Source organism: Urocampus carinirostris, chromosome 16, assembly GCF_059441175.1.
Source record: "Urocampus carinirostris isolate Australia breed hairy pipefish chromosome 16, RoL_Ucar_1.0, whole genome shotgun sequence".
NCBI classification, from domain to species: domain Eukaryota; kingdom Metazoa; phylum Chordata; class Actinopteri; order Syngnathiformes; family Syngnathidae; genus Urocampus; species Urocampus carinirostris.
This window is the reverse complement of record NC_142364.1, coordinates 13,214,907-13,228,222: the sequence shown is the minus strand read 5'-3', so window position 1 is coordinate 13,228,222 and position 13,316 is coordinate 13,214,907. Positions and strand designations below refer to the sequence as shown.

Here is a 13,316-nt window from a genome sequence, read left to right as displayed (position 1 = left end):
AAGCCTTAAACTTACTTATACAGTATAAACCTTAAAACATACAAAATATAGCACTGAAGCAACTTACAAATAAATTCAACTTGCGAACAATCGTCCGAAACCTATTTCGTTCGTAAGTAGGGCAATGTAAATACTCTTGGTACAAAATTTCCTAAAACTTACTCAAACCTTAGTAAATGTACTCCGTTACTACCCACCTCTGGATACAATCATACGCTTTAAAGCTTTATCAAGAGGCGTTTATTCAAGAAAATAGAGTTTTTGAAATGCTTTAATTTTTGGAAGGGTGTTTGAGTTAAATTCTAGTTCCGCGCATGCCTTGAACTATTAAGAAAAATCACATCAGGGAAAATGTAATGGTGGTCACCATGGTAACCACTTGGACAAAACATAAAAAGCCCAGGGTGACTTTCAGGAAGATTTAATTGGCACAGTAAACACAATACAAAGTATTCAGTGCTCCAAAAAAACAAGTAAAATGGCTGACAGGCAACAAGAAGCAACCAAAACGGGCAATCTTCCTTACGTCCGCTCACAAAGCGCTACGCTCCTCACACTTCCTATTTTTCACCTTCATCCATATAATCATATACTTATACTCTCTGTATCTCCAATGTACACAAAACTCGTTCTCCAAGGAGTGGATACTGAAAAGGAATTGAGAACAAAAAATAGATGCCATTCAAAAAACAAAAAATGTGTTATTTTATGAGAAATATTTTTCAGGGGGGTGAATATCTGCATGAGGAGAAATTCAGCGTACTCTGTGCTTGAGACGGCGTCTACATAAGTGTATTCAGTTTTGTAAACATTGACATTTTCTTGTATAAAAACTGTAATATTGAAACAAACACACTTTCTTCTTAACCATTTTTTTAAACAAAAATAAAATATTTTTTTATACCTTGGCTTAAATTTAAATGGATTTTCTTAATTGCAGATGTGTCAAATAATTGTCCTTTTTATATATATGTTGGTGTAAAATGTACTTCTTATATTAAAGAGTTTAGTATTTTTTTTACAAGATATTATCTTCTTCAAAATATATACATCTATCTTATTTTTGTTATTTTCTTTGCACCTTTTTCTTATTTTCAGAAATGTCACTCCTTGTCTCTTACAGTTTGTGTAGCGCGCCACCTAGTGGTGTGGCTCCTCCCGACTCAAACAAAAGCGCTTGCAGTAAAATGGCTTTTCAGTGGCAAAACACGCTAGTAACACACATTTCCTGCTTGGGATTATTATGATAATCATCACTGGATTAAAAACAAAATCAAAGAAAGAAAATAAACTAAAAGGCATGTGCAATGGGTGGACATCATGGTTAGGTGTATGGGGACAGCAGGTGTCAGTTCAAGCAGGCTCACAGCTTTTTGGGTGGGGGGCTCAAATGGATTTATGGTAGGGGTGTCAAACTCGCTTGAAATTGGGGGGCCTCATGGCAGAAAAAACACTGTCGCAGGGGTCGGAATAGAAGATTCCAGAGAAAGAGAGAGGGGGAAAGAGGGACAGAAATAGAAAAAGACAGAAATAGGACAGAAAGAGAAATGAAGAGGGAGAAAGAGGAAAAGAAAGACTAAATGAGTGAAAGAAAGAGAGATAGACAAATGAATAGCGAAAGAAAGAGGGAGGGAGAGAAAGTGTAAAAGAAATAGAGACATAGTGTGAAGAAGCAAAAAAAGAAAAGAAGAGAAAAAGAGCTAAAAAAATGGAGTGTGTAGAAATAAAGAACTAGAGGGACCAATGGAGAGAGAATAGAGAGACAGCAAGAAATATAGAAAAGAGAGTTAAAGAGAAAGAAATCCAGGAAATCCGGTAGCTCCATGAGTGGGGCTGTGCTCTGGCGACAACAAGTGGATACATTTCAAACTGCAAGTAACTTTTCCCTTGTGCTTCTCTCAGCCTTGTTTCGGGGCCGGATTAAAACCCTTGGCTGGACTGTTCCGGCCCGCGGGTTGCCTGTTTGACACCCCTGATCTATGAGTTCCGACAGCAGGGGGAGTGTTCATGACGGTAAATGGGGAGCATGCTTTTTTTTTTTTTCAAACTCCATATTTTCCGGACTCTAAAACGCACTTAAGAACCCCAAATAAGCCAGGAATTCAGTATAGGGTGGTAGGTTGGTCCAGGTGTAAAACTGTATTCATGCAACTGTTGAAATAAACCTTCAATGCCCAACATCATAATATTTTTTCCCCATCGGTCATTTGTATCACTGGTGGTCTCAAGGTTAAATTCCAGTGCTTTCACCACCATGATCCGAGTTGGATTCCCGTCGCATACATTGATTACTGATGTCGGTCAACGACGTTGATCTTTGCACTACATACATCAAAAGTGTATAAAATGTGCAACAGTTATACACGAATACAGTAGCGCTTACTGTAGTTTTAATTCTGTGCGCCTTTATTTATGAAAAATTATTTGTGGGGGTGCGCCTTATAGTGCCGAAAATACGGTACCAATACAAAGTGAATGAATGTTTTTCTTGTCTGTCAGGCGATGAGGGGTCGCAACGCACCCGCGGGGGGGACAAAAAACCTCAGCCACCCCCTTGGGACCACCTGGGGGAGTCGAGGAGGCAGACAGGGCAAGCATGCCGCGCACCATAACGCTAAAAAGAACCAATTGCCGTGAAGGCATCACCCTGGGGGTAACGCGTTGGGAAGGGGTTGAGGGCTTTTAGGTCAGAGAGAGAAGCAGACGTGACATGGTGACATCGTGATGTCATGAATGGAGAAACATGGAGAAACACTCCCAATGTCCAAAAGATATAAAATATACTTAAGAATACCCCCCTTATCTTGAAAGATGATTATTATTATTTCTCTTTTTGCAATTTTACCACCAAGTGTAATACAGGGGTCTCAAACTCACAGCCCATTTGCGGCCCACAAAACGATAGTTTTGATGAAGACGGCCAGACCCCGCCCATTTCTCTCTCAGACGAACACAAAGGTGCGGATGCATGCTCTTATATCCTCTGGTATTGTAATGCCCTACTCGCCGGTTTTCCCCAAAAATTCCAGCTTGCAGATACTACAGAATTCAGCAGTGCTTACAGGGGCTAGAGGGTGGGATCACATAACGCCAGTTTTAAAATGGCGGCATTGGCTCCTCGTGCGTTTCAGGGTTGATTTAAGGTGCTTTCACTAGTTTTTAAACGTCTTAATGGTTTTGGGCCCTCCGATTTGTCTGATTTGCTTTTAGTATATCAGTCTTTCGTGGTCCCTGGTGTCCTCCAGTGGCAGTGTTTTAACTGTACCTAGGGTGAAGACCAAAACCTAGGTTGAGGCAGCATTCAGATACTTTAGCCCTCGTCTATGGAGACCCCTGATGCATTTAAGAGGAGACTCAAGACCCACTTTTTAAATATGGCTTTTAATTGGTCATTTTTTTTGTCTGGTCTCCTCTCTATTGGCTGAACTACCTCCCACAATGCCCTACTGTTTTTTTTTTCAGATCTTAGTAATTTGAAAACAGTGGACTGCCTTTTTTGGACATTTTCTCGAGAAATAGCCATTACGGCCCAACCACAACGCTGACAGCCTGACATAATAACAATGTCGATATTCTTGTTAAAGAATTTCTCGGATAAAACTTTTTAGTACCATTTCCTCCCCGAAAAAATAGGTTTCCTCATAATATTGAGCTTTTTTTACCGTCCACTATCCTCAGTAGAGTCCCGGGGGTGCTGGAGCCCATCCCTGCTATACTCTGGCAGTGGGCAGGGGTCACCCTGAACTGCTTGCCACACAGTTTTGGGGCTGATTTTCTTTTTATTTTATTTTATTTATCTAGTAATAAGATCTTCAATCATAAAATTTGAATGTATCTCGTCCATTGGCATTTTTTTCAGCGTGGTATTTCAATTGAAGAAATCATGAATATTTGGCCTAAAATCTTACAATGAATTATTTGTAACCTATTGTATTTTCCGGATCATGGCGCACCTAAAAAACCCAAATTGGCCGGATATTTGAAAGTGCACCTCAAAACCCGGTGCGCCCTTTATATTTTAAAACACGGTGGGTAAGATTGGAAGTGTGTTTTACGGGACACATCGCTGACCAACATGAAAAGGGAATTGGACCTGGCTCGCGGTGGCGAGTGCGCCAAAACTTAACCACTAGACCACCAGTGACACAGATGACATATGAAAAGGCATTTGAGTTTTTCACCTTATTTCATCAGTTTAACAGTTGTTTCTCTGGTTGTGCTTTTTGGCGTTTAATTATATCTTTCAGGATGACTTTGTGTTTTAACATTTGTTTCTGGCACCATGAGTAAAAATAGTGAGATAATGAGATTGAAAACAAGTGCCTTTTCTTATGGTATCTGTATCACAAGACGTGACACAGATGACATATGGAAAGGCATTCGATTTTATCTCATTATCACATTATTTTACATCAAATAAAAAGTCTAAATCACCAGTTTATCAGTTGTTTCTAACGTTGTGCTTTTTAACCTAGTTGTTAGGTTTCGGCGTTTATTCTGCTGCGACTCGGGTTCGATTCCGTTGCGATTTTCGTCAGAGACATTTTTCAACTGATCAATCATTGCACCAAAATATCCGGTATTTGTATTAAAAAAAGTTATACATGGATAAATATGGAACCTAATACTGTAGTTGGAATTCCATGCACCTTATGAAAAATATAAGGAAAGAACTGTTTTGGGGGGTTGAGGGTGCTTTATAACCCAATGCACCTCATAGTACGGAAAATATGGTATGATCAACATAAAAGCTTAGCTCATAATCTCGTGAGTGTGTGCCGTCCCCAATGAAAGGATGATTGGCAGGATGGTGATGAGAAATGGGACGGGACTCGGTCCGATGCTATGCGTCCTCTCTCTGACTGCACCGTTGTGGGTTAGTCAGCAGCCAAGCTGTTAGCGGCCACAAGTGCGGACAATTTTAGCAAGGCGGGGGGAAGGGGGGAAGGCTGGGTAAGAGGTTTATAAAGTGTCCGTCTCCTGCTCAGATTTGTTTTGGTTTTTTAAAAGGAGGAAAGGGGAGATTTGTTCCCCAGGCCGCTTGCCCTGCCTCTTCCTTAGCCAGCATCTTGTTTAGGAATCTGCAAAGCAGGACAAGAAATAAACAAAACAAGTGACACAAAGGAGAAGAAAAGAAATGTTAGATGATTGGTTGAAGTGTGGAGAAATAAAAAAGTAGAAACTGCGATTTAAAGTATTTTTGTCACACAATACACATCGTAAAATCCCTGTAGTTTGAAACAGCAGACCCCCAGGATAAATTTCTTGGTACGCATTGTTATGGGCAGAGGAAAAGGAAATGAAACCAACAAAATCACAATAAAATGAGATGTGGGCCTTCTCAGACGCATAGATTGACTAAAGAGGTAGAAGAGTTTTGGCTGGGAAGTATCGCCATCTGCTGTTAAGGAGTATGATTGACCCTTTGATTTTTTTCTTCTTCGCACTATTTTGCCATAACAAAGGCCCGCGACCCACTAAAAACAAGTTCGCGACCCACTTTAGGGGCCTGATCCACCAGTTGAGAAATACTGCTCTACGCCATTTTCCCTACTATACCACATTAACAATAAATTATTTTGCGTGCCCACAAACTTGCAAACTTTACGCTAATCGTGAATATGTAGGGTTGCGTCTCTAAGATGCCTGTCTACTCTTGGTCGAGATCATAGAAATACTGGTCTGCTTTCGGTTAGTGTCACGGTTCTTAAAAAAAGTCCGATATGCTATTGGCTGAACTACCTCCCACAATGCCCTACTCTGTCTTACTTCAGAATTTCATTTGTTTCAAAAAGACTTGGCAAATTGGCAAAACAAATATGGAATTGTTTCGGACTGTATGTATGTTCTATGGGTTCCGGGGCTTGCGGTGATACTGGAGGAAGAAGCAAATACATGATTATCATGGAAACATAGCTTGCAATTATCAAGAAATATGTAAAAGGCACACATATTGTTACCCTTGCTAAGTTGCATGGGCGTAACCAATCGTCGATCAGAAATATTATGGAAAATAAGAACGCGATAAAAGCAAGGAAATGTTTCAAGGGCATGACAATCATTACAAGTAGTAAGTTTAAAAACAGTTTCATTTTCAATCTCTCCCCCCCTCTGCATCCACCCGCTACTCCACTCAACCAGCTCATGTAATATCACACGAAAGATTAATAAAATGGTATTTACCTATATTTGTACTGATATTCGATCATATGCCCTGGTTATTAAACAAAAGTTTTGTTGCTTCAATGTTTTTATCTGGGTTGCCAGTCGTTCAGAACACATGACTAATTACCAATATTTTCTTTTAATCTCCTGCTTTTTCGTATTGCAATCCCCACCTCAGAACGGATTAATGTCGTATCCTGGGGCCTACAGTATTGCTGTTGATATATTTTTGTAAGATTCAAAAATATGTTTGAGTTAACCTGGAAATCTAATGTGTGTTTTTTCATTGAGCGCTGAAGACCAAATTATAAATCAAGTCCTTCATTTTACTGAGCAATAAACAAGTAATAATCAGTTTTGATTTGAAACCGCCATCTCTAAACGTGCCTGCATCCACCCGCTACTGCACTGTACCAGCCCAGGTCCAGTCACACAAAAGGTAAATACAATTTCAGTTTTCCTTTAAGTCTATATTTATAATGTTATTTAATCATATGCAAGTATGTTACAAATAAGTAGCACTTACCATGCACTATTTTGTTATTTTAATGTTTCTAACTTGGATACCGGGGGTTCAGAACGCACTACCTAATTACCCTAGATTTCTATCCCCCACTATACGGCAATTTCCCATCTTTGGGTCTATTGTAGATATATATTTGTAGGGTTAAATTAATAATCTTAATTTGATTAAATTTAAATTGAACAATTTTTATTTTTTATTTCATTTTTTTTTATATAAGAGCACTCAGAAGTTAGTTATACACGAGGTTTTGCGTATAATATTACAGTATTTGTGCAAGGATTCATCAGTTGAAAATATCGCTGATCACAAGCGCATTATTTTTGAGGCAATGAGAATGGAACCTGGGTCCCGGCAGTGAGAGGGGGGTTTTTAAGGGTTATTGTTCTAGCTTCGTTATTCATTATCCATTATCCGTTATCGGTCAGTTCATAATACGCTACAAAGCCTAGGAGCCGGGACACTTACTCTCAGCCAAAAGGCCAAGCTAAGGTCCTAGCTCTGAAGCCTTGCTGCGATCATTGCGAATGCACCGTTCCCGGAGGTACTGCAATACCGGGCCGATGCGTGGAGTGGACAGAGCAAGCTCTTATTCCATCTCTGGATTGCAAAAATCAAAGATCATGGCAAAGGCCAAGCTAAAGGCCAAGTTAAGGTCCTGGCTTCTGTCGAAACTTAACCACCAGACCACTTGTGTGACGGATGCCATATGAAAAAGCATTAGCTTTTATCTCATCATCACATTGTTTTTAGTTATGGTACCAGGGAAGAATGTTAGAGAATTTGTCCTGAAAGATAAAAATAAAAGCCCTATTAGTATATTTTATGGCGGATCGGAATTTGAAGGACATTAAATAAATACATTGTAAAGTGAAAATAAGTTTTATACTGATTTTTAACCCAAAATTAGGGGTGCGAGTTAAACACAATACGGTAGACCAGACCCGTATGGAATTGTGTGATTAGGCTGCAAATTTAATATTTACCGGGATTCAAACACATTTTTTAAGTATATAAAGTACATTTTATTATTAACTCTTACGAATGATAGTCAAACATTGGACCGTCTCCAAAATTGTACAGCAGAAAAAAACGGTTGTTTTTTGGGAGAAGTTTATGATTATCAATATATTTTGTGACAGCAATAATCTGTAATTCTACACAAACTAATATCACAACCGCACCGTTTTACAGCAGATGTCTTTTGGCATGCTTTCCGTTCGGAAATATCAACTAGGCGTTTACATTCGTTTGGTGTGCGGCTGGGAGGCACGGATACTTTGGCGGCTACAGTCAAATGTAGGTCATTGCACCTTTGGCGTTGGTCCCCAAGAAGACCTCCACGTAGGACGTGGGCACGTAGCCCTCCTCGTCCTGGTTTCGCCGCACCCGCGTCCAGCCGTCGCCTTTGTCCTCTTCGATGACGTACAGCAGCTCGCCCTCGGCCACCGAGATGGTGCCCTCGTTTTTCCCTGCGGGGAAACAAAACAAACTATTTTTATAACTTTTTATGCTGCTCCAACTAGGGCGGGGGCTTTCTCCTACACATGAAACGGATAGTACTGCTTTTCATGGTAACTAGTGACATCCTGTTTTTCAGAGATAAGGCAGATCTTGGCATTGATAGGCAGTGGTCTAACAATACAGATACTAAATCCTAAACCACTGAGGAATTAAATACGGGTTATCTTAATTTAATAGATGTTTTTTTAATGTTTGAAAAAAGGAACACAACTAATACATAATCCATCTAGACCTCGCTCTCCGCAGCCACTTTGTCCAGCTTATCTGGAAGGACCCTTAGGCGTTCCCAGGCCAGCTTTGCTTGTCCTGGGTCATCCCAAGAGTCTCCTGCCGGTGGGAGATGCCTGGAACATCTTCCAAGAGATATGTCCTTGAGGCATCCTTACTACATCCTAGCTACATTTACTGGCTCCTCTCAACGCGAAGAAGAAGCGGCTCTATACTGAGTCCCTCCGAGATGACGAAGTTTATCATCCTATCTCCAAGAGCCCAGTATCCGGGATCTTTTTCTTCCAGTCATGACACACAAACAAACCAAACCGGACCCCCTTGAACGCCAAGGCTGCACCTAGGAATTCCATCCATAAAATGTATGAATCGGTGACAAAGGGAGGACTTGGGAGAGTCCAACTTCCACTGGAAACCAATCCGACTTACTGCCGGCAATGCGGACCAGACTCTGGCACTAATCATGCAGGGACCGTACAGCCCGGATTAGACTGTGTGGTACTGCATACTCACAAAGCACCCTCTAAAAGGCTTTCCAAGGAACACGGTTAAATGCCTTCTCCAAGTTCACAAAACAAATGAATACCGGATATGCACCCTAAAAGACCCTGCAGTGGGTGTAGAGCTGGTCCACTGTTCTACGACCCCAATGGAAACCATACCGCTCTCGAGAGGAGTGGTACCAGAGCCCAAGTTGTGCGGGGAGGTGAGTCCGACTATGTCTAGTCAGAACCTCTCTACCTCACTCACTAGCTAAGGCTCCTTCCCCGGCAGGGAAGTGACATTCCATATCCCAAAAGCCAGCTTCTGTAGCCAGGGATCGGTGCGCCGAGGACCCCTCCTTTTGATTGCCACCGAGCTCTCTACACACCCTATACCTTTGGCCCTACCCACAAGTGGTTGGTCTTTGAGAAAGATCTATCACTTAAAAATAGGGTAATTGTCTGATATGCAGATGACAGAACTTTTTCTATATGAATCAAATGTTTTTTTCTTATTTTAAGTATCTAATTTAAGCAAATAAATCAATCATTTTTAAATTCAATCTTAGGCAAAAACATAATTATTTTTTACAATCATTTTAAAAAATTCATATTAACTTTAAATAAATAAATACAGACAATTTGGCACAAAAACAGTGTTTTTCTTTTTTATACTATAATGATATACTTTTTCCCATCCATCCATCCATCCGTTATCTGCACCGCTTATCCTCAGTAGGGTCACGGGGGTGCTGGAGCCCATCCCAGCTATCTTGAGGCAGTGGGCAGGGGACACCTTGAACCGGTTGCCAGCCAGTCGCAGGGCTAACAGGGACAGACAACTCACTTTTGCATTCACACCTAAGGACAATTTGGACCTATTTAACCTGAAAATCATGTTTTTGGAACGTGGGATGAAACCGGAGTCTGTGGAGTGCCTGGAGGAAACCCGCGCAAGCACGGGGAGAACATGCAAACTCCACGCAGGAGGTTCGATCTCTTCATTTTTCACATTTCAAGTATATTTTTTCTTAAAGGGACAGTGCGTAATATGGTACATAAAACTTTCATTCAGTAAAAAAAAAACAGTGATTCAAATACTAGGCAAAAAAAACATGAACTATCCTATCAATGTTAATTTTTATTTAGAAAAAATCATAGGTTGAGAAATATGTATTTATTTTACACTGTGGAATCCTCAGTGCCATAGTGCCATTAGTAGTCAAACAATACACATTGGGTCATTATTGTAAAACAATTCTTATAAAAAAAACATTCTCTAAACTAAAAATTAGAAATATTCTTTTCCCTATTAGATTCAATATTTTTTTTGTATTTCTTATAAATACTCGTACTGTACTTTCTAAGACACATATTTGTCACGGTCGCCGTGGCGACCAGTCTGCCGCGCCCCCGAACTCAAGCTGTAGCAGATGAGCTGATTGCTGGTCTGCTACTTAAGGCTGGGTTGTGGGTTTGGCGGCCGCTGGCTCATTATATACACATTCCCGGTCTGTTATGCCTTGTCCTGTTTTAGTTTAAAACATTGTCCGTTCTGTTATGCCTTGTCCTGTTTAGTTGAGTTGGAAGAATCAACTGTTTGTTTTGTCATGTCCCAGAGTTTTGGACAACTTTTATTTTTGTGAATAAAAGTTTTTGGATCGTTACGCAATTGAGTTCTCCCTTCCTGCCTCCTGCCTCCGTTCTGGTCCGGTCACCCCTTCCACTCCACCACGCCTCGTGACAATATTGTCTTGGTTTTATATGTATGAAATTGTTAACATGTATTATCGGTATATCAGTTCACATGGTATTTTCACACTAAACCGCTGCGTTAATAATTTTAACATTTGCGATAAAAACAACCATGAGGGGCTACCAAGTTGGACACACCTCCCAAAAGGGAAAAATCATGCCAACATAATCATAATATTCCCCTCAAAATGTGACTGAGTCTATACTCATTACGACTTAAAAGTTTGGGGACGCTTGCGCTCACATTCCAGCAGTCACATGAGCAGAACCAGCAGACTTAACATTGTCCAAATTTCAAGGTTTAATTTCCTGACATTGCAAGATTAACGTTCGCTTACCGTCAAAAGGGTACAACGCTTTGCAGTTCCCGATGGTGGGCAGGGACTCCTCGTCGTCGAATTCGTCATCGAACTCGGGGGTCCCGGCCGCCAGGGGCCTGGCGTTGGCCTTGACGTGGTTCTCGGAACTCTGCTCCTCCGTGTAGCTGCCGTCCGGGCTGCTCGAGGGCCAAAAGGCGGTAAAAGGTGCGAACGTCATTTCTTTTTTCCCGCCGCGGCTGGCGGAGATCAAATGTAGCTTACCTCTCTCGGTCTTGAGCGCAGTTGTTGTTGACGGCGGTGCTGCTGTGGCTCTCAAAGAGTCCGCTACGCCGTTGCGTGTCGCTCCGGGACGGCATCCGCTCCTCCGCCTCGGCCAGCCAACCCTTCGAAATAAATTAATGGGGGAAGGAGAAAATAGGTTTCATAAAGCTTAAGTTCGGAATAAGTGACAAGAATTTTCAATGTCTGAAAACGTTCAAGCTCGTTTAAACTAAGTAAAAGTAATCTATTGTCTCGTAAGACTCCTAAGGAGGTAACACACATAATGGTGCACCTTATTATGAGGCCCACTTTCAAAATAGTGAAATATTTTCGATAAGGACTTCATTAAAACAATATTATTACTTTAAAGGTAGTGTCCGCTACTTAAAATTTTGCTACTCTCCAGCTTTAAATGCATGATCGCAGCCTCATCAGCTCATTCCTCAAGTACTAAAACACAATTTTTGTACCCATCCCAGCTATCTTTGGTCAGTGGGCAGGGGACACCCTGAACTGGTTGACAATTCACTCGCTCATTCACACCTAGAGACAATTTGGACCAGCCAATTAACCTGACATACATGTTTTTGGAATGTGGGAGGAAACCAGAGTGCCCGGAGAAAACCCACTCAAGCACAGGGAGAACATGCAAACTCCACACAGGAAGGTTCGATCTCATGACCTCAGAACTGTGCCACGGACGCGCTAACCACTCCCCCACCGTGCCGCCCGACTACTTAAATCATCATAAATGAATATAGTGCTGGTACACTACAAGAGTTCTCTGTATAATTTACACTGGGGCTACCTTTCTGGGTTGAAGCTGCTTCTACTTTGTTTTAATATCTACAAATCTGGCAAACTGTGAAAATAAGAACTTTTGTTTCAGCGGTATGTGTCCTCCAAATATGGATATGAAGTTGGCTCTTTGGACGTTTTTGACCTACCTCGAATTTCTGCACTTCCAGCTGCAGCTTCTCGATGTTGTGCGTGAGCTCGGCCAGCCGAGGGTCCACGCTGGTGGCGTCGCCCATCTGCGGGTTTTTCTCGTAGACGTCTTTCATCTTGGCGAGCGCGTCCCTTGAGGAGAAGGCAGAGTGTCAGTTTTTGGAAGACAAACCGGACTCGTTTCGATAAGATGCAAATGTTTGCGGCGCACCTCTGGTCCGTCTCCTTTTGAATATCTTTGTGGAGGTCGTCCAGCTTGCCCTGCAGCTTCTTCCGACGCTGTTCCGGCGGCAGGTGGCTGAAGTCCTCGGGTCCCGAACCCTAAAAGACGTGAATTAAAAGGGGGGATCAGTATGATGCACTAACTGTTGTGTGGTTTGTTCCAGGTAACTTAAGTTGGGTAAAGTTTATTTCTATGCGAGGGGGGAAAAGGTTTACTTGAGCTGTAGGGTCGGGAATTTCAGGGGTTACTAGTTTCTAAGCAATTACACTTTTTCCATTTACTACAGGGATGACAAACGTGGGACCATGTAGCCCCTCAAGAACACTGGATATAACCACTGTCTTTGAATACATAATCAATTCTTAATTGTTTCCTATTTAAAGTAGCTAATTTTTCGTATATGTAAATGACTCAGTGCCCTTATACAAGACAGATGTTTGAGTGGGCGACTAGGCCTACTTTACCACTTCTAATACGACAAAATAAAGTAACATAATAATTACATAGTAACATAGTAATTACACAATAATGCATATAAACTGAATTTAGAGCTAAAAAGTACTGAAAAGTAGCTCTCAACAAACAGGTTGATGACCCTGGATTTATTATGTTATTATAATGTACTCTTAATAATTTGGTACTGTCCATCTGTTTATTTTCTGCACCACTTATCTTTAGTAGGGTCGCGGGGGTGCTGGAGCCCATCTCGGCTATCTTCAGGATGTGGGCAGGGGACACCCTGAACATAATATGGTACTACTTTTGTATGATTAATTTGACTGTTTTGTCAAGAAGTTTGTTTTTTGAAATATATATAATATATATATAATCATACAGATTTAACTTGCAATACTTATATAACTTTTTGTAAGTCAATTAAATTTTAA

At 41.1% G+C, this 13,316-nt stretch overlaps 1 protein-coding gene and 1 pseudogene across 24 annotated transcripts in view; both read right to left on the bottom strand.

Moving 5' to 3' along the window:
* Positions 1-405: 405 nt before the first annotated feature.
* fnbp1b (formin binding protein 1b) overlaps positions 406-13,316 on the bottom strand; it is a 77,930-nt gene continuing 65,019 nt past the window's right edge. For 15 of the 24 annotated variants that reach the window (XM_088319859.1, XM_088319869.1, XM_088319844.1 and 12 more), the window contains 5 exons: positions 12,418-12,527; positions 12,206-12,338; positions 11,259-11,380; positions 11,016-11,176; positions 7,361-8,160 (listed from right to left, as the gene is read on the bottom strand). In XM_088319859.1, the coding sequence (XP_088175985.1) occupies positions 7,982-8,160; positions 11,016-11,176; positions 11,259-11,380; positions 12,206-12,338; positions 12,418-12,527 (705 nt within the window). In that variant the 3' untranslated portion in view covers positions 7,361-7,981. Of the gene's footprint in view, positions 5,082-7,360; positions 8,161-11,015; positions 11,177-11,258; positions 11,381-12,205; positions 12,339-12,417; positions 12,528-13,316 lie in introns of those variants that run through there. The other 9 variants (XM_088319845.1, XM_088319851.1, XM_088319855.1 and 6 more) reach the window with 2 other exon arrangements.
* Positions 7,211-7,342, bottom strand: LOC148350331 (U2 spliceosomal RNA; annotated as a pseudogene).